This window comes from Hemitrygon akajei, chromosome 17 (genome assembly GCF_048418815.1).
Source record: "Hemitrygon akajei chromosome 17, sHemAka1.3, whole genome shotgun sequence".
Classification (NCBI taxonomy): Eukaryota; Metazoa; Chordata; class Chondrichthyes; order Myliobatiformes; family Dasyatidae; genus Hemitrygon; species Hemitrygon akajei.
Genome location: NC_133140.1, coordinates 5658386 through 5683278, shown reverse-complemented (window position 1 = coordinate 5683278; position 24893 = coordinate 5658386). Strand labels below are relative to the sequence as shown.

Sequence of the window (24893 nt, the reverse complement as noted above, 5' to 3'; positions counted from 1 at the left end):
GGCATTCTCTCTTAATGTGACCCTCTTGACCACAGCTGTAATATTTAATTACTCCACTTTCAGTTCTCCCTGTTCCAGTTCCTCTGCCCTTCCTTGCCCCTTGATAGCATGGCAGGGAGGCCCTTGGTGTAGGTTCCTACCCCCATTTCTCCAGGCAGCCTGACTTTTAGAACCTAAGAACATAAGAAATAGGAGCAGTAGGCCATCTGGCCCATCGAGCCTGCTCCGACATGGCTGATCTGTCTGTAAACTCAGCTCCATCTGCCTGCCTTTTCCCTGTAACCCTTAATTCTCCTACAATGTAAAAATCTATCTAACTGTAATCTTAAATATATTTAGTGAAGAAACATCATCTGTTTCCCTGGGCAGAAAATTCCACAGGTTCACCACTCTCTGGGAAAAACAGTTTCTCCTCATCTCCCTCCTAAATCTTCTCCCCCTGAATTGAGGCAATGTCCCCTAGTTCTAGTCTCACCTACCAATGCAAACAACTTTCCTACTTGTATCTTATCCATCCCTTTCAAAATTTTGTATGTTTCTATAAGATCCCCTTCTTAACCACAGATGTCAGGGTTTTTACTCAGAGAGTGGTGAGTGCATGGAATGGGCTACCGGCAACGGTGGTGGAAGCAGATATGATAGGGTCTTTTAAGAGACTTTTGGATAGGTACATGGAGTTTAGTAAAATAGTGGGCTACAGGTAAGCCTAGTAATTTCTAAGGTATGGACATGTTCAGCACAACCTTGTGTGCCAAAGGGCCTGTATTGTGCTGTAGGTTTTCTATGTTTCTATCTGCTCTGTACCTACTCCCCAGCACCTTAAACCTGTGTCCTCTTGTGGCAACCATTTCAGCCCTGAGAAAAAGCCTCTGACTATCCACACGATCAATGCCTCTCACCATCTTACGCACATTTATCAGGTCATCTCTGATCCTCCGTCACTCCACGGAGAAAAGGCCGAGTTCACTCAACCTATTCATAAGACATACACCCCAATCCAGGCAACATCCTTGTAAATCTCCTCTGCACCCTTTCTATGGCTTCCACATCCTTCCTGTAGTGATGCGACCAGAATTGAGCACAGTACTCCAAGTGGGGTCTGACCAAGGTCCTATATAGCTGCAACATTACCTCTCGGCTCCTAAATTCAATTCCACAATTGATGTGCAGCTGGTTTGAGCGCCCTATGGACTCAGACCTCAAGATCCCTCTGATCCTGCACACTGCCAAGAGTCTTACCATTATTACCATATTCTGCCATCATATTTGACCTACCAAAATGAACCACTTCACACTTATCTGGGTTGAACTCCAACTGCCACTTCTCAGCCCAGTTTTGCATCTTATCAATGTCCCACTGACATTGTCCCTCTGACAGCCCTCCACACTATCCACAACACCTCCAATCTTTGTGTCATCAGCAAACCACTTCCTCATCCAGGTCATTTATAAAAATCATGAAGAGTAAGGGTCCCAGAACAGATCCCTGAGGCACACTACTGGTCACTGACCTTCATGCAGAATATGACCCATCTGCAACCACTCTTTGCCTTCTGGGGCAAGCCAGTTCTGGATCCACAAAGCAATGTCCCCTCGGATCCCATGCCTCCTTACTTTCTCAATAAGCCTTGCATGGGGTACCTTTTCAAATGCCTCGCTGAATTCCATATACATCTACTGCTCTTCCTTCATCAATGTGTTTAGTTACATCCTCAAAAAATTCAATCAGGCTCGTAAGGCACGACCTGCCCTTTACAAAGCCATGCTGATTACTCCTAATCATATTATACCTCTCCTAATGTTCATAAATCCTGCCTCTCAGGATCTTCTCCATCAACTTACTGAGGTAAGACTCAGTGGGCTATCTCTACTTCCTTCCTTGAATAAAGGAACAATATCCACAACCCTCCAATCTTCCGGAACCTCTCCTGTCCCCATTGATGATGCAAAAATCATCACCAGAGGCTCAGCAATCTCCTCCCTCACATCCCACAGTAGCCCAGTGACTTATCCTACTAGATGTTTTCCAAAAGCTGCAGCACATCCTCTTCCTTAATATCTACATGCTCAAGCCTTTCAGTCTGCTGCAAGTCATCATTACAATCACCAAGATCCTTTTCCATAGTAAACACTGAGGTAAAATATTCATTAAGTACCTCTGCTATTTCCTCCGTTTCCATACACACTTTTCCACTGTCACATTCGATAGGTCCTATTCTTTCACATCTTATCCTCTTGCTCTTCACATACTTGTAGAATGCCTTGGGGTTTTCCTTAATCCTGCCCGCCAAGGCCTTCTCATGGCCCCTTCTAGCTCCCCTTATTTCCTTCTTAAGCTCCTTCCTGTTAGCCTTACAATCTTCTAGATCTCTAACATTACCTAGCTCTCTGAACCTTTTGTAAGCTTTTCTTCTTGACTAGATTTATTACAGCCTTTGTGCACCACAGTTCCTGTACCCTACCATAACTTCCCTGTCTCATTGGAACGTACCTATGCAGAACTCCACTCAAATATCCCCTGAACATTTGCCACATTTCTTCCGTATCTTTCCCTGAGAACATCTGTTTCCAATTTAAGCTTCCAATTTCCTGCCTGATAATCTCATAATTCCCCTTACTCCAATGAAACACTTTTCTAACTTGTCTGTTCCTATCTCTCTCCAATTCTATTGTTAAGGAGATAGAGTTAAGATCACTATCTCCAAAATGCTCTCCCACTGAGAGATCTGACCAGGTATATTTCCCAACACAAAATCAAGTACAGCCTCTCCTATTGTAGGCTTATCTACATAATATGTCAAGAAACTTTCCTGAACACACCTAACAAACTCCACCCCATCTAAACCCCTTGCTCTAGGGAGATGCCAATCGATATTTGGGAAATTAAAATCTCCCATCACGACAACTCTTATTATTACACCTTTCCAGGATCTGTTTCCCTATCTGCTCCTTGATATCCTTGTTAATATTGGGTGGCCTATAAAAAAAACCCAAGTTATTTGACCCCTTCCAGTTCCTAAACACCAACCAGAGACTCCGTAGACAATCTCTCCATGGCGTCCACCTTTTCTGTAGCCATGACACTATCTCTGATCAACAGTGCCACGCTCCCACCTCTTTTGCCTCCCTCCCTGTCCTTTCTGAAACATCTAAAACCTGGCACTTGAAGTAACCATTCCTGTCCCTGAGCCATCCAAGTCTCCGTAAATGGCACCCATATCATATCTCCAAGTACTGATCCACGCACTAAGCTCATCCACTTTGTTCACAATACTCCTTTTGTTAAAATAGTGTTATGAGTGATGAACAGACCTGATGGACAATGGGGTGAAGAGTTAACCATCCCCCCCCCGAGAAACACGAACTATTACTGTTGCTATGCTGACCATGAGAAAGAGATGAAAAACAAGCAAGAACATCTGCGACAGATAAGAGAGAGGGGGAAATTGCTGATTAACTGTATTGTGACTCCTTTTTTTGAATTATTTACTGTTTCGCTGCAAGGACAATAGTTTGCTCAGTAACATTCCTCAGTGGACTGAAGGAGTGGCCTTACTTGATGGACACAGTCATTCAGGATTGATGGATAGCTGAGTAGGGATAAAAGACAGGTCTGGAGAGACACCCTCCAGACATGCCAGTGGACACTGATTGAGTGTTGGAACCCACAAGAAAGGTGGGGGCTTCGGAGCCCAAACCAGGAGGTCGGTCATTAAGGCTATCAGTGTAAAAGCAGGGCCAGTGGGGACTTGTGTGTGTGTCCACTCATGCCAGAGTGACGAGTCCACCACAGAAGAACAGTCTGGCTGAAGACCAGAGGGGTCATAACTGAATGACCACAAAGATACAACGGTTTAAGAAAGCAAAGGAAGGTTTGGCTGCTGTAGCTGTTATATCTCGCTCGCTCGCTCTCTCTCTCTCCCCAACGATTACAATACAACAACCATAACTACATCAGCACTCTTGAACTGAACTGAACTTTATACTTTTCTATGACAATTTATTTACCCCTAGACATCGATAGAGCTTGTTTATTATTGATTATTATTATTCCTACACTTTTAGGTTTATTACTGCTAACTTGTTTTATATGTATATTTGCATTATTGATATGGTTTTGCTTATTTTTATTAATAAACACCTTTAGTTTGGTACCACCAGACTCCAACTGATTCTTCTTTCTCTGCTGGTTAGACACCCAGTTACGGGGTACGTAACAATAGACACATCTCAAACCGTTGGTCTGAGCGCGTCCCTTCTCTATCACTTGCCTATCCTCCCCCAAACACTGTCTCCAAGCTTTCTGTATTTGTGAACCAACCACCTCTTCCCCACTCTCTTCCGTTCAGTTCCCACCCCTCAACAATTCTAGTTTAAATTCTCCCCAGTAGCCTTAGCAAACCTCCCCCCAGGATATTGGTTCCCCTGGATTCAAGTAGGAAAAAGATTCACTATGGAAAATGATCTCGGTGATTGTAGGGACGACTTGCAACAGACTGAAAAGCTTGAGCATGTAGATATTGAGGAAGAGGATGTGCTGGAGCTTTTGTAATGCATCAAGTTGCATAAGGCACCGGGACTGGACGGGATGTACCCCAGGCTACTGTGGGAAGTGAGTGAGGAGATTGCTGAGACTCTGGCGATGAACTTTGCATCATCAATGAGGATGGGAGAGCTTCCGGATGATTGGACAGCTGCGGATGTTGTTCCCTTATTCAAGAAAGGGAGTAGAGATAGCCAAGGAAATTATAGACCTGTGAGTCTTACTTCAGTGGTTAGTAAGCTGAAGGAAAAGATCATGAGAGGCATGATTTATGAACATTTGGAGAGGCATAATATGATTAGGAATAGTCAGTATGGCTTTGTCAAAGCCAGGTCATGCTTTATGAGTCTGACTGCAGTTTTTGAGGATGTGGCTAAATATTTTGATGAAGATAGGGTAGATGTAGTGTATATGGATTTCAGCAAGGCAACCGATAAGGTACCCCATGCAAGGCTTATTAAGAAAGTAAAGAGGCATGGGCTCCACAGGGACATTGCTCTGTGGATCCATAATTGGCTTGCTCACAGAAGGCAAAGATTGGTTGTACATGTCATATTCTGAAAGGTGGTCGTGACCAGTGGTGTATCTCAGGGATGTGTTCTGGAATCCCTTCTCTTCATGATTTTTATAAATGACCTGGAACTGGAAGTGGTGGGATGGGTTAGTAAATTTGCTGATGACACAGATGTTGAGGGTGTTGTGGATAGTGTGGAGGGCTGTCAGGTCATAGCTGAATGCAAAACTGGGCTGAGAAGTGGCAGATGGAGTTCAACCCAGATTTGTGTGAGGTGGTTCATTTTGGTAGGTCAAATATGATGGCAGAATATAGTAATAATGGTATGGTAATGTGGAGGGTCAGAGAGATCTTGGGGCCCGAATCTATGGGACACTCAAATGCTGCTGTGCAGATTGACTCTGTGGTTAAGAAGGGATACGATGCATTGGCCTTCATGAACTGTGGGATTGAGTTTAAGAGCCGAGATGTAATGTTACAGCTATATCGGACCCTGGAGTACTTGGAGTACTGTGCTCATTTCTGGTCACCTCACTACAGGAAGGATGTGGGAACTATAGAAAAGGTGCAGAGGGGATTTACAAGGATGTTGCCTGGATTGGGGATCATGCCTGATGAGAATAGGTTGAGTGAACTCAGCCTTTTCTACTTGGAACGGCAGAGGCTGAGAGGTGACCTGATAGAGGTGTAGAAGATGATTGTGTGGATAATCAGAGTCTTTTTCTCAGGACGTGAGAGGGGATGGCTTTAAGGTGCTTGGAAGTAGGTGCAGAGGAGATGTCAGGGGTAAGTTGTTGTTGTTGTTTTTTTTAAAAAACACAGAGTGTGGTGAGTGTGTGGAATGGGCTGCTGGCAATGGTGGTGGAAACAGATACGACAGGGTCTTTTAAGAAACTCCTGGATGGGTACATGGAGCTTAGAAAAGTAGGGGGCTATGGGTACCTCAGATAATTTCTAATTAAGTACATGTTTGGCACAGCAATGTGGGCCAAAAGGCCTAATTGTTCTGTAGGTTTCTATGTTTCTAAAACCTTGCTATTTCTTTCTACCAATTTTTTCCACAATATACTCTACCTGTAAGTAGCTTGCTATTCATTTAGCCATCATTGCCACCTAGCTATCATCAGCAAAATTACATACAGTGCCACGCAAAAGTTTGGGCACCCCTGGTCAAAATTTCTGTTACTGTGAATAGCTAAGTGACTAAAAGATGACCTGATTTCCAAAAGGCATAAAGATAAAGATGACATATTTCTTTAATATTTTAAGCAAGGTTACTTTTTATTTCCATCTTTTACAGTTTCAAAATAGTAAAAAAGGGATAGGGCCCAAAGCAAAAGTTTGGGCACCCTGCGTGGTCAGTACTTAATAACACATCCTTGGCAAGTATCACAGCTTGTAAATGCTTCCAGCAGCTAGCTAATAGTCTTTCAATTCTTGTTTGGGGGGGGGGGGGAATTTTCACCCATCCTTCCTTGCAAAAGGCTTCTAGTTCTGAGATTCTTGGGCCATCTTGCATGAACTGCTCTTTTGAGGTCTATCCACAGATTTTCGATGATGTTTAGGTGCCTCTTGTGGTAGTCCATTGTGGATTTTGAAGTGTGTTTAGGATCGTTATCCTGTTGTAGAAGCCATCCTCTTTTCATCTTCAGCTTTTTTTTTCTTCTTTTTTTTTTACAGGTGTGATGTTTGTTTCCAGAATTTGCTGGTATTTAACTGAATTCATTCCTCCCTCTACCAGTGAAATGTTCCCCATGCCACTGGCTGCAACACAAGCCCAAAGCATGATCGATCCACTTCGGGCTTAACAGTTGGAGAGGTGTTCTTTTCATGAAATTCTGCACTCTTTTTTCTCCAAACATACCTTTGCTCATTGAGGCCAAAAAGTTCTATTTCAACTTCATCAGTCCACAGGACTTGTTTCCAAAATGCATCAGGCTTGTTTGATGTTCCTTTGCAAACTTCTGAATCTGAATTTTGTGGTGAAGCTGCAGGAAAGGTTTTCTTCTGATGACTCTTCCATGAAGGTAATATTTGTGCAGGTGTCGCTGCACAGTAGAACAGTGCACCACCACTCCAGAGTCTGTTAAATCTTCCTGAAGGTCTTTTGCAGTCAAACGGGGGTTTTGATTTGCCTTTCTAGCAATCCTACCAGCAGTTCTCAGAAAGTTTTCTTGGTCTTCCAGACCTCAACTTGACCTCCACCATTCCTGTTAACTGTCATTTCTTAATTACATTATGAACTGAGAAACAGCTATCTGAAAACGCTTTGCTATTTTCTTATAACCTTCTCCTGCTTAGTGGGCATCACTTATTTTGATTTTCAGAGTGCTAGGCAGCAGCTGAGAGCAGTGGTCCCCAACCACCAGGCCGTAGACCGGTACCAGGCCGCAAAGCATGTGCTGCCGGGCCGCGAGGAAACGATATGATTTGGCAATATGAAACAATATGAGTCAGCTGCACCTTTCCTCATTCCCTGTCACGCCACTGTTGAACTTGAATGCACACCAGGTCATCAGTCGCCTAAATGTAGCGATACTCTCACACCAGGGATCACTCATGTGCCGTGCTACTGGCCTAGAGCTCAGACAAATGGGCACTGCCTCTAAACCTGTTTAGCACACCGAATGTTCGTGGGGAACCCAGTGCTAAAATATTTGCAGACGATCTAATTCAGGCTCAGGGTTTCGGAAGTAGCAGAGCAGCTACCTCACTGTGATCTACTGAAAGTCATCCCTCGAGCCAAACTTTTGTCAGCCGATAGATCCTACCTACCTACAAGGGAGGCGAGCCCGTGCCCTGTCGCACTCCTGCTCGCTTGGTCAGTCACTCTGTCCGGACTGCGACTGCTGCAGCCCCGGCACAGGGACCACCGGCCCTTATTTTGTCCTCTCATCCCACCCACGACCAGCCGCACCTGGCCAAGGCGTCTGGCGGGCGGGAGGCTGGAGTTCGGGCCCAGAGGCTGTCTAATGAGGCAATGAAGTCCTCAAAATTGCTTCCGTATCTCGAGTCCAAGCACCCTGCACTTAAAGACAAACCTGTTGAGTTTTTTGAGTGGAAAAAACGTGAGCAAGCGGGACAGAAGCAAGTGCTGAGAGCCATAGAAAACTAAATTGCGGAATAGCCTGGACATAAGGAACCCTCTTCGAGTATCGCTGTCTCCCATCACCCCTCAATGGGACCGTCTTGTTGCAAGGAAACAAGCCCCGGGCTCCAAATGATTCAGCGATATGGATGTGTTGCAATGATTTTATATGTTCATATGAGGAAAATTTGCGTTGTGTGCTTAATATTAACTTTGTTAGATAAACCCTTTTAGAAACAAAATTGAGTGTATTAGCCACTTATAAGTGATTTAAAGTTGAATTATCACCTATATTCCGGTTGTGTTTAACACCTCCTCCCACCCCACCCCCCACCACCAGCCGGTCTGCAAGAATACTGTCAATATTAAACTGGTCCACAGTGCAAAAAATGGTTGGTGACCCCTGGCTTAGAGGAGCCCATAGCTGCTGATTGTTGGGACAAGGTTTGAGGAGTCAGGGTATTTAGAAAGCTTTGAAATTTGCATCACCTAGCATTTCCTAACAATGACTGTGAACAAGCCATAGCCCTAACAAGCTAATTAAGGTCTGAGACCTTGGTAAAAGTTATCTGAGAGCTCAGATCTCCTGGGAGGCCCAAACTTTTACATGGTGCTCCTTTCCTTTTTCTCACTCTAAAATTGTAGAAAACAAAAATAATACACTAATCTTGCTTAAAATGTTGTAAAGAATGTTTCATCTTTAACTTCATGACTTTTGGAGATCAGTTCATCTTCTACTCACTTAACTATTCACAGTAACAGAAATTTTGACTGGGGTGCCCAAACTTTTGCATGCCACAGTAAATACATTTGGTTTCCTCAGCCAAACCATTGACATCAATTGTGAATGGCAGGGAACTCAGAATCCATCCCTGTGCCGTTCTGCTTGTCACCATTTCCTAACATGTACGTGATCTATTTATTTATTTTCACTCAGCTTCCTCTGCGTTTAGCAGTCTTCTCTCCATACTCATATCACACTTAAACCTGTGTGTAAAGGGGGGTTTCTTCTTTTTCTTTGTTACTGCGTATGTTAATCAAAATGGCTTCTTTGTTTTGTTGAAAGTAGGAATGCTTCTTTGTTGCGAGAGAGTGCTGGAAGCTTGTTTGGGTTAAAATTTACTGATAACGAGAATTGTATTCCTTTGTAAACCAATTGGGATTAATGTTGTTCTTTCTTCTGAGTCTGTAAGCTATTGTTGGTGGGCTTTTGGGGAGATCGGCGCGAGGGGGTGAGAGAGAGAGGACGCGATGCTGTAAACTGGGTGAGGAGCGGACCCCAAGCGGGGGTCCAAGGCCAGGAGGTACCCCGAGGAGAGGAGACGAAGACAGATGTGCTTGGTTGACCACTTCGGGTGGTCCTGAGCTGCGAGTCGAGGAGTTTGGAGGGGATCGAATGGTGGCCAGAAGACTTCAGTAATTGAGCTCCAACGGTTGTGCACGAAGTGGCTTGGACTTTGATAAGTTTGGCGCCTTTTCTTTATTTTCTTTTCCTTCATGTATACTGTATTGTTATTAATTACTTAGTTATAATAATCTTTATAAACTGTAATCATTTAATTGCATATGATGCCCTGTTTGTTCTTTGGCGAGGCGGGGACATCACACGGCATCCACACAAGCTGATTACCCAGTTTGGCGGGGCCGAAGGCTGCTCCCCCTAGACGAGAATGAGCTGAGCAAGCCTGAGGCGACCCAGCGGGTTACATGTGCATCTCATGTAGCTCAATAACCCCTTGTGTGGCACTTTATTATGAAATTCAGAAAAATCAAAATATAATACATCAAATAATTCCTATTATTTATTCTATTTGGTTAATCTTCAAAAATCTCTAACAAATGTATCCATCATGATTTCCATTTTATTAAACTGCCTAATTAATTTACCTCAAAAATAGATTCCGCATCCTTCCTGCTGCTGATGTCAAGCTCAGTCATCTTTTCCTTTTTTGTTTCACCTCCCTCTTCTTCCCTATTATGATGCTCCTTACTGGTATGTGATGCCAATGCTGAAATTCTGATTCTACACTTCTTTTTTTCAAAGAGGTTCTTGAAATCCAGGTCTTTCACACAATATGAAGGCAAGTTACCAAAAGCACATGTTCAGTGTTAAGTTTTCTTTAATAATTTTGCTGTGAAATACTTTAGAAAATTTTACCATTTCAAAGACCTGTCTTTAATCCTAACAATTCTACAAAATCTTCCATTTACACATCGATGAACAGCATTGAACCGACCGAAGGGCTGTGAGAAAAATCTTCCACTGACACATTGGCCTAGCTGCCTAAACTTGCCTGTCACTTGCCCTTGGAACACACTTTTTCTTACAGCTTCCAGCTGACAGAAGAAATCAAGTGTAGGATGGTGCCTCTCTGATTAGAAACAAGATCAACCACCAAAATGATTCCACAGATAATGAGCTAATCGAAACAGCTGTCAAAATTGTGGCTTACACTAATCATTTCTGAATGTGTTTTGACACCAACAAATACAAATACTTAGACAAAAGTAAAATTATTACTGAAAATATAAAATTAAAATTATATTTGAAACCTTAAAAATATAAAAAGACATTATACACATTCAAAACATTTAAATCAAATCCAATGAAAGCCAGTGCAGCACAGCTAACAGAGCTGCAGCCTCATAGCTCAAATCACCCTGTTCAACTGAGCTTTGTTATTGTCCTTTTGGCGTTTGCATGCTGATCCTGTGACCACATAGGTCTCCCTAGATGTTCCCATTTCCTGTTTTTTTCCACAACCCAATGAAATACTGGTATGTTAGCTGGCTGCTAGAAATTACCTCACATTTGGTTGGGAAGAGTATGAGAATGAGAAGGTTGGATATGAGAAGAAAAATAGATTATCAAGAAATAAGTGGAGGAATAGGATTGACAGAACTACTTCAAGAACTAGTAGTCAGTGGGCAGAATCGCTTTCTTTGTTGCATGGAATTATGACATTAAATTCTATTTACAATTCTTTCGTTGTCTGTTTCTTTACATTGCTTGCAATAGACCTGTAGGACACACAAGGCATTGAGCTCAAATTGGCTAATTGGACATATTGCCCAGGCTAAGCAGTCAGTACTAGGTGGAGCAGGGAGAGTTCACTAATTTGCTCAATGGTAGTATGCAGAGGGCAACAGTTGGGTGTTTTTTTTTGGACTGAAGGTCAGTGATTAGTGGTAAATTAGTAAGGTAGGGACATGTTCGGCACAACTTTGTGGGCCAAAGGGCCTGTATTGTGCTGGAGGTTTTCTATGTTCTATGTTACAGAGCTTACTGCTAGACGTATTATTATTCATCATTTCGATAAATGATTTGACTGAGAATGTACAAGGCATGATTAGTGAGTTTGACACTAAAAAATTGTTATAGAGAATGAAGAAAGTTACCAAAAATTACAAGGGGATCTTCTATAGTTAGGTAAGCGAGCTGACAACTGGCAAATGGCATTCAATCCAGATGAGTGCAAGGTATTGCAATTTGGGAAGCAGTTTCACAATAATTAATAGGGCCCTAGGTAGTGTTGTAGAACAGAAAGACCTAAGAATACAAGTATCTATTTCACCAAAATTTGTGTCACGGGTAGCTACAGCAGTGGAAAAAAAGGTGCTTGGCACGCTGACCTTCATCTGTCAGGGTACTGAGCATAGATACTGGGATGTTCTAATGTAGTTGTACAAACTGTTAGCGAGGCTACACCTGAAGTATACAGTTTTGGCTACCCTGTTATGGGAAGGAAATCATTAAAACTTATAGGAAGAGGTTGGGCAGAGAAGGACTTTAGTTATTGTAGTGTAGGAGACTGAGGGATGACCTTATAAAAGGTGTAGGAGATGATGAGGGGCATAAGTAAGGTAAATGCACCGAGAAGGGTAATCACAAACTAGTGGGCATAGGTTTTAGGTAACAGGGGAAAAGTTGCGAGGGGACTTGACAGGCAACTCATCCATGCAAAGCGGGGTCAGTATATGAAATGATCTGTGAAGTTTTTGAGGCAGGTACAATGCAATGTTTCAAAGACATCTGGAAAGGTATATGCATAGTCCAATCACAAACAAGAGATAATCTGCAGATGCTGGAAATCCAAGCAACACAAACAAAATGCTGGAGGAACTCAGCAGGCCAGGCAGCGTTTATGAAAAAGAGCATAGTCAACGTTTCAGGCTAAGACATTGACTGTACTCTTTTCCATAGATGCTGCCTGGCCTGTTGAGTTTCTCCAGCATTTTAGGTATATGGATAGGAAACATTTAGAGAGATATGGGTCATCTTGTTTCCATGCTGTATTACTCTTTGGCTCTAAGGAGCAAAACTTACAATTTCATGCTGCATTTGGCTTAGACAAACAGATGAGTGGATGTGCTGGCTTTTAAAATTCTGGAGAAATTATTATTTCTTTAGGAATTTGGGTACTTCTCTTTGTTAGCTACTCTCCAGACTTAAAGCAGATTTGCATCCACTACAGCGATTATCAATGTAGCTCTTTATACGTGGACTCTGCAAACTGGTGGACAAGAGGAGTTTGATGCAGGAAGGGTGGGTATTATACAAGGTTCAGTAAATAAAACAATGACTTGTTAACCCTTACTGCTATGTTAGTGATTTTGAACAAATTAGCTCTGATTAACAAGACTTCAAAGATGGCTGGAACTATAAGGAAAGCATCAGATTGATACTTCAGTGCAATTGAAGTGTGTCCTTGGACAGAGTTTAGAGAGGCTTTACTCTGGATCTAAGCAATGTTTTTATCTTTTCTGTGTGTACTTGATAACAACAATGAGATAGTAAGACAGATGCTGACTTACGTCACATGCAATATGGGGCATTCGAGGAGAAAGAGATTCGATATACCGAGGGGGCCTCTCCAATGATTGCCCATAGAACCAGCCACTGACAGAAAGGCGGCACTTGCCCTCCACCAAAACTTCAGATACCTGGCAGGTAAAGCATACAGCAGTCAATGCCAAAACACAGCAAGTCCCTCACCTCTTCAAAGACTGGCAGTTGTTTTAACGCACGTGTAAAGATTACTTGATTAACAAAATTGCCAGGTTGACAGTAAATTAGGAGGCTCGAAGCTGAGTGCCTGGAAAAGAGGAGTGAGGCTATAGTCTCCCTTGCCTTTACTGCTTTGGGAGGGGAAAAAGTGCAAAGTGAGAATTGAAACCTCCAAGTTTCCGCATCTTTGGGACAACATTAGCACATGCCTTTAGGAAGCAATGCACAGTTAAGACTTGACAGCACCAGATTTTATGCTACTTATTAGCTATCATCCACGTACCAGATGGCACAGTTTCATGTCAGATCTTTGTTATCTTCATTGTTTACTGTCAGTTCAACAGAATTATCCACAGTCAGAGGATTCATCCCTGTCTGCAAGACAGGGTGCTAGCTGACAAAGATGCAGCCTGACTTCACTGACATTCTGTACATTAAAAAAAAGGGATTCCTACTCTTATAACATTCTGGAATATTGCAAAAGCACAACAATCACAGAATACTTGTTACAACCCCTTTAAACCAAGTTGATGGAAACTTGCAAACTTTACAGGAGGTCTGTAAAGTATTTAACTGAAATGTACTGTATTTGTCTATCCACACTTAGCTTACATCAAACTTAATCATATCTATACCTGATGATGAGAGACTGGGGAAACATCAAAGAAAACTAACGTGTTCCAGGAAGGAGTTAATGACTTGGCAATTTGCCTAGGCTGGTTGTGGTCTGTAAAAGACAAGTAATTCAAGAGCATAATGGTAAGTCTGCAACGTCCAAGCAATAAAAGCAGTATATCATTTCACATTTGCCCAAAAGCCCCTTCAACACAAACAACACAATCATGAACCCACATCTTCTGCCCTGATTTCCCAAGCGTAAGTCTGTCAAACAGTGAAGGCATTCCTATAACGTTCTAGGGAAGGGAGTTTCATTATTTAGAATCACATGATGAAGTAGACACATTTCTAAAACGAATGGAGACAAATTGGTGCTGAATCTGCAGGCACAGGGTTGCTACCTTATGACTGTGGTTGAGATAGTGGATTTAGAGGTGAAATCTGAGTAATCTAGCAAGTAACTGCATTACAATTCATAGATAATATATGTGGCAACTACAGTATACTGATGAAGGGACTGAAAGTTCAAGATGGGTGATGGGATGCTAATCAGGTGAACTGCTTTGTCCTGGATAGTGTCTTCTTGGATCAACACTGATGAAAGTACTTTGATTGGTACTTCTTGTGCCGATACATAGACCATGGATAAATTTCTAATTTACTAACCAGTCACTTCTATATTTAAAGAAAGACTTTCATATTAAATGAGAAAAAATAAGGCTTGGAAAAATAATAAAAGGCACCATCATAATTAAATAAATGTTTGTTCCTTCCTTTTAATTTTCTGTCACAATAGTCATTACGATTCTGAAAACCTGCATTAAAGACAGGCACAAGTCTGCAGGACCCAGTCACTGTATTGCAAGCCCAAAATAAATATGAACCTCATATCATTACTATCACAGTAACACTTGATTTCAGAACATTGTCAAGATATTCGTATTATTCATTATTGACAACCAAAATTACAATTCAGCACAAAACATTCCCAATGTCCGATAGACACTCCATCTACAGAGTTTCAAGTCAAGCTAAAGCAGCTAAAGTAGCATAAGGCAAAGAAACATTGTAGACACTACTCACCATCTGCATCATAAAGGTCCAAGGTGCCACCATCACTTGCTTGCCATTCAGGTACAAGATACAAGATGAACGCTATTCTTCGTCCTTGCAACTCATCATCATGACAGAGCAACACATCTGTAACAACATAGGGTTCAAAATTTCAATTGCTACCTAAATAATGCTTGATTAGACTAAATTGAATGGGCACAAGTGCTGAGTATTTCATTTTTCATTTAAACAACTTTACTTCTAAATATGCAGTTTTTTTTTTAAAGCCTTTGTACCTTGTCCTGCTGTTAATGGTTGGTAACATCCAACATTCTGTACACTAAGTTGCTCAATCCAAACAGCTTCCTCCATCCAATGCTGACCTGTATTATGTTTGATCCGAGCAAGAGAAGTCTACAAACTGTGGTCATCTTCCAGTTCAATGGCCTCTACTATATAATATATAGGCAATAAAACAGCTGCAACTGCCTTCTCATTAATTAAGCTGTTCACCAAGTTTAGACTCACAACAACAATAATATGTGTAAATACTAGACCAGGCAATACACAGGGGATTATTGCTTTTCTAAAGATTGTTTAAGGTCCCTTGAAAGAAAAAAGGGCCTAGAAATACAAACCCCATTTCCAGAAAAGTTGGGATATTTTCCAAAATGCAATATAAATAAAAATCTGTAATATGTTAATTCACATGAACCTTTGTTTAACTGACAAAAGTACAAAGAAAAGATTTCCAATAGTTTTACTGACCAACTTAATTGTATTCTGTAAATATACACAAATTTAGAATTTGATGGCTGCAACACACTCAACAAAAGTTGGGACAGAGGCATGTTTACCATTGTGTTACATCACCTTTCCTTTTAAAAACACTTTTTAATCGTTTTGGAACTGAGGATACTAATTGTAGTAGATTTGCAATTGGAAATTTTGTCCATTCCTGCTTGATGTAAGACTTCAGCTGCTCAACAGTCCATGGTCTCTGTTGTCTGATTCTCCTCTTCATGATGCACCATACACTTTCAATAGGAGATAGATCTGGACTGGCAGTAGGCCAGTCAAGCACACGCACTCTGTGTCTACAAAGCCACACTGTTGTAGCCCGTGCAGAATGTGGTCTGGCATTGTCCTGCTGAAATAAGCATGGACGTCCCGGGAAGATAAGTCTCTCTAAAATCCTAATATACGCCTCAGAGTCAATGGTACCTTCACATACATGCAACTCACTCATGCCGTGGGCACTGATGCACCCCTATACCATCACAGATGCTGGCTTTTGCACCTTTCGCTAATAACAATCAAGATGATCATTTTCATCTTTAGCATGGAGAACTCGACACCCGTTTTTTCTGAATACTAGCTGAAATGTGGACTCATCTGACCACAGCACACGGTTCCACAGCCTTTCGGTCCATCTGAGATGAGCTCGGGCCCAGAGAACTCGCCGGCGTTTCTGCATAGAGTTGATATATGGCTTCCTCCTTGCGTAATACAGTTTCAAGTTGCATTTCTGGATGCAGTGATGGACTGTGTTAAGTGACAATGGTTTTCCGAAGTACTCCCGAGCCCAGGTGGCTATAATTGTCACAGTAGCATGACGGTTTCTTAGGCAGTGCCACCTGAGGGCTCGAAGATCATGCGCATTCAACAGTGGTTTCCGACCTTGCCCTTTACACACTGAGATGTCTCTGAATTCTCTGAATCTTTTCACAATATTATGTACTGTAGATGTTGAAAGACCTAAATTCTCTGCAATCTTGTGTTGGGAAATGTTCCTTTTGAAAAATTCTCTCACGAATTTTGGCACAAAGGGGTGAGCCACGACCCATCCTTGCTTGCAAAGACTGAGCCTTTGATGCACGCTACTTTTATACCCAGTCATGATACCTCACCTGCTACCAATGTGGAGTCTTCCAAATTCCAAAGTATTCCAAAGAATATTCTGTGCACTTTTCAATCTTATTTTAATTCTGTCCCAACTTTTGTTGAGTGTGTTGCAGCCATCAAATTCTAAATTTGTGTATATTTACAAAATACAATTAAGTTGGTCAGTAAAACTATTGAAAATCTTTTCTTTGTACTTTTGTCAGTTAAATAAGGGTTCACATGAATTAACATATCACAGATTTTTGTTTTTATTGCATTTTGGAAAATATCTCAACTTTTCTGGAAATGGGGTTTGTAATAACAACTAGTGTTTACTACAGAAGAACCAGTTTATTGCAATCTGAAGGGTCACAAAGATTATTCAAGAGGGCATAACACACAAAACTACCATTCAGAGTAGACTCCACAATGCTATATGTGCAGTTTTCTCTGTACACTAATCAAACTGAACATCAATTCTATCCTGCATTACCAGGCTTTTTTTGTAGCCAAAACTCAGATTCATTTATTTTTCACATGTACATTGAAACATATAGTGAAATGCATCACAGCCATAATTTAAATATATGAAGTCTCACTGAACTCGTGCCTCCCGCCCGCACAGACCTTCAACCCCTGGACTCTCGCCAACCTCGGGGTCACCAGCCTTCTCATCCATAAGACTGACCACGGGGATCACTGGTCTAAGCCTCAGAACCTGCTATCCCGACATCCATTCATAGCCTTTTACTGTGGAGCACTACGACCTGAACTCTGGCTCCTCCCTCTGATCTCTCGTTTTATGCCTGAACCAAAACCCCAACCTGTCCATAACTTTCTGTGTTGACCCCAAACCATTCCAACAAACCTAAAGAAACAACCAACCAAGTCTGAGTCACAACCTTAATTTAGAAATTACCTCGGATTACCTATAGCCCTCTATTTTTCTAAGCTCCATGTACCTATCCAGGAGTCTCTTAAAAAAACCCTATTGTATCCACTTCCACCACCCATTCCAAGCACTGACCATTCTCTGTGTAAAAGACTTACCCCTGACATCTCCCCTGTACCTTCTTCCAAGCACCTTAAAACTGTGCCCTCTCATATTAGCTAAATCAGCCCTGGGAAAAAGCCTTTATCTATCCACATGATCAATGCCTCTCATCATCTTGTACAACTCTATCAGGTCACTTCTCATCCTCCGCCACTCCAAGGAGAAAAGGCTGAGTTCACTCAACCTATTCTCATAAGGCACACTCCCCAATCCAGGCAACATCCTTGTAAATCTTCTCGGCACCCTTTCTATGGCTTCCACATCCTTCCTGTAGTGAGGTAACATGAACTGAGTGGGGTCTGACCAAGGTCCTATATAGGTGTAACATTACCTCTCGGCTCTTAAACTCAATCCCACGGTTGATGAAGGCCAATACACTGTATACCTTTTTAACCAGAGAGTCATCCTGCTCAGCAGATTTGAGAGTCCTATGGACTCGGACTCCAAGATTCCTCTGATCCTCCACACTGTCAAGAGTCTTAGCATTAATACTATATTCTGCTATCATATTTGACCTACCAAAGTAAACCACCTCACACTTACCTGGATTGAACTCCATCTGCCACTTCTCAACCCAGATTTGCATCCTATCAATGTCCCGCCATAACCTCTGACAGCCCTCCACACTACCCGCAACACCCCCAACCTTTGTGTCATCAGCAAATTTACTAACCCATCCCTCCACTTCCTCATCCAGGTTCTTTATAAAAATCACGAAGAGAAAGGGTCCCAAAACAGATCCCTGTGGTACACCACTGGTCATCGACCTCCATGCAAAATATGACCTGTCTACAACCATTCAAATTCTGGATCCACAAAGCAAATTCCAATTGGATCTCATGCCTCCTTACTTTCTCAATAAGCCTTGCATGGGGTACCTTAGCAAATGCCTTTCTGAAATCCATATGCACTACACTAGTGGTCGCCAACCCATCGATCATGATCAACTGGTCGATCTTTGAGACTTTCCCAGTAGATCCCGAAAAAAAAAGGAAAAATAAATACACAAATACTGTTGAGAGATTGTTTCCGGGTTGCGGGGTTCTAGTTCCTTTCTTTCTGCCCAGTGCGCATGCGTGTAGCTCCCCTGTCACGCACTATAGTGTACTTCAGTGGTCCCCAACCACCAAGGAAATGATACGAGTCAGCTGCACCTTTCCTCATCCCCTGTCACACCCACTGTTGAACTTGAATACATGCGAGGTCATTACCCAAGCGCGTCAGGGATCGCTGGTTGGCCTCGGGTAACCAGTGGCCAGCGAAAAGTGCCAGTGCTACTGGCCTGGAGCGCAGACAGATGGGCGTCGCCTCTGAACCTGTTTAGCACACCGAATGTTTGTGGGGAACCTGGTGCTAAGATATTCACAGCCGACTTAATTTGGGCTTAGGGTTTCGTAAGTAGCAGAGCAGCTACCTTGCTGCGATCTACTGAAAGTCATCCCTCAACCCAAACTTTTGTTGACCGATAGATCCTACAAGGGGGGGGGTGCAGGCGGGCGCCCTGTCACACTCCTCGCTCAGTTGGTCGGTCGCTCTATCTGGACTGAGACCACCGAGGCCTTTTATAGTGCGCTAGCTGACCGGCTGTCTTCAGCTCCTCTGCTCCCAATTGGTTGGCCATTTAAAATACAGGAAAAGCCCGCGAATCCTCTCCTACTTAAGATCTGTCGATGGCCGCTTCGCTAGACGAAACTTCTTTTATAATGTGCTAACTGACTGGCTGTCTTCAGCTCATCTACTCCCAATGACACAGGAAGGAAGAGTGAGGAGGTCCTGAAGAATGAGTATAGAGAGCATGGTAGGAAGTTAAAAAGCAGGACCTCGAGGGTAGTAATCTCAGGATTGCCAGTGAGGGCAAGTGTAGGATGCTCTGGAGAATGAACACGTGGCTGAGGAACTGGTGTAGGGTGAAGGGGTTCAGATTTTTGGATCATTGGGACCACTTCTGGGGCAAGTGGGTCCTGTACAAGAGAGACGGGTTACACCTGAACTACAGGGGACCAATATCCTCGCAGGGAGGTTTGCTACTGCTATTGGGTAGGGTTTAAACAAGATTTACAGGGGGATGGGAACCAGAGTGCCAGAGCAGATAGTGGAGTGGTGGTGAAAATAAATGATGTTAAAAGTTCATGCAAAGTCAGAAATAGAAGGGGTGTGTGTGGTCGTAATAATCTTCTGAGACGTGTCTATTTCAATGCGAGGAGTGTTGTGGGGAAGGCAGACGAGCTGAGAGTGTGGTTTGACACATGTAATTATGACATTGTAGCCATTAGTGAAACTTGGCTACAGGAAGGTCAGAGCTGGCAGGTTAATGTTCTAGAGTTCCGATGTTTCAGACATGATAGAGGCAGAGGGATGAAGGGTGGGGGGATGGCATTGCCAGTCAGGAAAAATGTTACAGCAGTGCTCAGGCAGGACAGATGAGAGGGCTTGTCTACCGAGGCCATATGGGTGGAGCTGAGAAGCAGGAAAGGTATGACCACATTAATGGGGTTGTATTATAGACCACCCAATAGTCAGTGAGAATTAGAGGAGCAAATCTGCAGAAAGATAGCAGACAACTGCAGGAAACATAAAGTTATGATAGTAGGGGATTTTAATTTTCCACATATTGATTGGGACTCCCATACTGTTAAAGGTCTAGACGGGTTAGAGTTTGTAAAATGTGTTCAGGAAAGTTTTCTGAATCAATATATAGAGGTACCAACTAGAGAGGATGCAATATTAGATCTCCTATCAGGAAACGAGTTAGGACAAGTGACGGAAGTGTGTGTAGGGGAACACTTTGAGTCTAGTGATCATAAAGTTTCAACTTGGTCATGGATAAAGATAGATCTGGTCCTCCGGTTGAGGTACTAAACTGGAAAAAGGCCAAATGTGAAGAAATGAAAAAGGATCTAAAAAGCATGGATTGGGACAGTTTGTTCTCTGGCCAGGATGTGATTGTTAAGTGGGAGGCCTTCAAAGGAGAAATATTGAGAGTGTAGAATTTGTATGTTCCTGTCAGGATTAAAAGCAAAGTGAATAAGAATAAGGAACCTGGTTTTCGAGGGATATTGGAGATCTGATAAAGAAGTAGAGACAGATGTATGACAGGTACAGGCAACAAGGAGCAAATAAAGTGCTTGAGGAGTATAAAAAGTACAAGAAAATACTTAAGAAAGAAATCAGGAAGGATCTGCTTCCAAACCCACCCGAGCTGGAACGGGCACACAGAGTCTATGTCTCTCCCGGAATTCTGGGATCCCGTCCACGACCAGTAATCTTGTGTTTCCATCAATACCAGGTAAAACACAGTCTGATTGTGGAGGCATGTCGCAGAGGCTCTTTTTCTTTCCAGGATACAACCATTCGCTTTGTGGAAGATTTTGCACCCCAGACCTTAAAGATGCGCGCTGAGTATAAAGGCGTAATGAAAGTGCTTTTTGATCGTGGTTTCAAACCTTCCTTTCGTAATCTTGCTGACCTAAGAATCAAGTTTAATACCGGGGAATTCAAGTGGTTCAAATCAGCGAGGGAAGCTGAAGCATTTGTGGCAAGTCTTCCGGCTATCCAGTCATCTTCAGAATCTGATCGGACCTCCTAAAATGGTGGATAAGTACTCCTCATAGTAAAATTACTTTCTCTGGACTCGGAATTCACTTGAATCACTCAGACATTATTCACTGAAACTCTAAAGGCTGTTGACAATCTCTCCCGGGATTTGGTGTGTGTGTAATCTATTTTTACCTCTGTATAACTTTACCTGCAGAGTTCTACAACTAAATCTAACTTGTTTTGGAGGTTTGAAGTCTTTAGTGAAGGCCTCCCTGTTTGTCGGTTCACAGTTCAACTGCTGATTTATTTTTCCAATGTTTTAAATACTTATTTATTTTATCTTTTTCTTTTCTTCATCCCCTTTTTTTTCCATTCTCTGAATGTTTTTTTCTCCCTTCTCGGTAAACGGTTGATAAATACTCGTCTTGAATTTATAATTCTCCCCTTCCTCTTTTTTTCTTTTTCCTTCTTACCTTTTTTTTTTCTTTTCTCTTACTTTATTCTTCTATAATATTTCGCGGGTAGGTTAGTTTTGGTTTTCTTCCGATTCGCTCTGTATTAAGTTGTATATCTCGGCAGAAGGTGTTCTAATCTGCAGTTATGTTTTCTAGTGCATAAACTAGTTACTGTTTGTTATAGCATTTATACGGAACTGCTGTCAATGACACAGATCTGGAAGTTGTATTTGGGTTAATTTTTCTGGTAGAGCTAGCTACTTGTTTTGGTAGCCGTCTAGTTTTGGGTTGTGTGGATGGGGTGGGTTTTCCAGTTCCAACATTTCTTTATTGTTTAGGACATGTTTATATTTTGACCTTACGAATCGATGTTTACATCTCTGCTCCCAGACTGCTATTGTACCGCTTGATTTTTTATATGCCTGCTGCCTTTTATGCATTAGTAATTGATAATGGCTAGTGCACTTAAATTTGTGAGCTGGAATGTAAAGGGACTGAACCACCCTGTTAAAAGGAGGAAGGTATTCTCACATATTAAACAACTCAAAGCTGACATTGCTTTCCTCCAAGAAACTCATATCCATTGTTTCGATAACTCCCGGCTTCTGTCCAAGTGGGCGGGTCAGCATTTTCATTCATCCTTTGCTGCTAAAGCTAGGGGAGTCTCCATTCTTATTAACTCAAATATTCCTTTTGAACTCCATAATAAAATATCGGACACTAACGGCCGTTTTATTATTGTTTCTGGTAAACTATATAACACTAAAGTTGCACTAGCAAACCTGTATGCCCCCAACTTTGATGATGTTAACTTTTTTGAACGGTTTTTTTCCTCACTACCAGACTTAAACTCATATTGGGTGGTGACTTTAACTGTTGGTTGGATCCTAAACTGGACCGATCGTCCTCTGTTACCAGATCACCTACCAAATCTGCCTTAGCTATTCAGTCGTTTCTCTCTAATTTTGGTATCTCTGATATATGGCGTTTCCTCCATCCTACGGAGAGAGATTATTCCTTTTTCTCACATGTTCACCATACCTTCACTAGAATTGACTATTTCCTACTCGATAACCAACTTATCCCATTTGCCCACACTTGTGACTATCAGAGTATACTGATTTCTGACCATGCTCCAATTACCCTCTCTCTGAACTTTCCCAGTCTCCCTCAGAGGAACAAACACTGGCGGTTCGATTCAACTTTATTATCGGATGATGATTTCGTAAAATTTATTAAAGTCCAGATAACCTTCTATTTTAACACTAATACATCACCTGAAGTGCCATCCCAGATTGTCTGGGATGCCATGAAAGCATATTTGAGGGGTCAAATAATCTCTTACACAGTAAATCTCAATAGAAGATCCCGTGCAGATCGAGCAGACCTCATTAACCAGATTAAAGATGTGGATCAATTATATGCCCAAACTAAGAACCCTGAATTATACAAGAAGCGCGTTGAACTCCAAACTAAATTTAACCTTCTATCCACTCAACCTGTCGAACGCCAACTTCTCGAAAGCAAGAGCCGCTTTTACATTCATGGGGATAAGTCTGGTAAATTCCTAGCCAATCAGCTGAGGCGTTCTAAAGCCAAACAACATATTACAAAGATCCGGAAGGAGAACGGAGACTTTACATCGGATCATTTAGAAATTAATGACGCATTTAAAAATTTTTATTCTCGGCTTTATTCCTCTGAATCCCTGAATGACAGTATCTCTGTGGATCAATTTTTACAGAATCTGAATATCCCCTCACTTTCATCTAATTTCAAAGCCAAACTTAATGCGCCTATATCACAAGAAGAAGTATCTTTTGCAATTTCTGCACTGCCCTCAGGGAAATCTCCTGGACCTGATGGGTTCCCTGTGGAATTTTATAAATCATTCTCCTCACTTCTTTCTTCTCAGTTACTTTCAGTAATATCTGATTCGTTTAACTACGTCAAATTGCCACCCTCTTTCAATGAGGCATCTATTATTCTTCTTTTAAAAAAGGGCAAAGACCCAACAGAGTGTTCCTCGTACAGGCCGATCTCTCTGCTCAATGTTGATGTAAAGATCTTAGCTAAAGTGTTGGCTCATAGATTAGAAACCGTTATTCCCTCCATTATCTCTGATGACCAAACAGGCTTTATTAAAAACCGTCTCCCTTTTTTTAAACATTCGGCGTCTATTTAATATTTTATACTCAGTTCCAACTGGGACTCCAGAATGTGTTATCTCCCTTGATGCGGAGAAAGCATTTGATCGTATAGAGTGGAACTACCTTTTTGCAGTCTTAGAAAAATTTGACCTCGGCCAAAGTTTCATCTCTTGGATCCAATTGCTGTACCTGTGTCCTACTGCTTCTGTTCTAACTAACTTTCAGAAATCCCAAGTATTCAATCTCAAACGTGGCACCCGTCAGGGATGCCCCTTAAGTCCCTTTCTCTTTGATTTGGCTATAGAACCTCTGGCAATAGCATTTCGAAAATGTCCTGAACTGACCGGGATTTGGAGAGGGGGTGTTGAACATAAAGTCTCTCTCTATGCTGATGACTTACTACTCTTTCTCTCATATCCGTCTACATCCTTACCTCTAATGTTTTCACTTCTTGACCAGTTTAGCCAGATCTCTGGCTATAAACTCAACTTACATAAGAGTGAACTTTTCCCAATTAATAAAGAAGCACAAGAACTAATATTTCGAGATCTCCCTTTTAAAGTAGTCCATAATCAATTTACTTATCTTGGAATTACAGTCACAAGGAAGTTTAAAGATCTCTTTCGTGAAAACTTTGTCAACCTCTCATATGCTACAAAACAGAGTCTGGTACAATGGTCACCTCTATCTATGTCCTTGGTAGGTCGTATCAATGTTGTCAAAATGTATGTTCTCCCCAAATTCTTATACTTATTTCAATCTATCCCAATTTTTATTCCTAAATCTTTTTTTGATTCCTTAGACTCTATTGTTTTGTCATATCTGTGGCAGAATAAGCGCTCTAGAATTAATAAAATCCACCTCCAAAAATCTAAAAAAGAGGGTGGCATGGCTTTACCTAACTTTCGCTTATATTACTGGGCAGCTAATATACGTTGTGCTGCCTTCTGGTCTTTCTTCCATGGTCAACCTGAGTGCCCTAACTGGGT

At 41.9% G+C, this 24893-nt stretch overlaps 1 protein-coding gene across 7 annotated transcripts in view; it reads right to left on the bottom strand.

The window, feature by feature from the left end:
* The window catches only part of ogfod1 (2-oxoglutarate and iron-dependent oxygenase domain containing 1), a 72679-nt gene that overhangs the window by 30341 nt on the left and 17445 nt on the right, over window positions 1-24893 (bottom strand). For all 7 annotated transcript variants that reach the window (XM_073069605.1, XM_073069607.1, XM_073069606.1 and 4 more), the window contains 3 exons: window positions 14855-14971; window positions 13789-13880; window positions 12961-13089 (listed from right to left, as the gene is read on the bottom strand). In XM_073069605.1, coding sequence (XP_072925706.1) covers window positions 12961-13089; window positions 13789-13880; window positions 14855-14971 — 338 coding nt within the window. The remainder of the gene's footprint in view (window positions 1-12960; window positions 13090-13788; window positions 13881-14854; window positions 14972-24893) is intronic.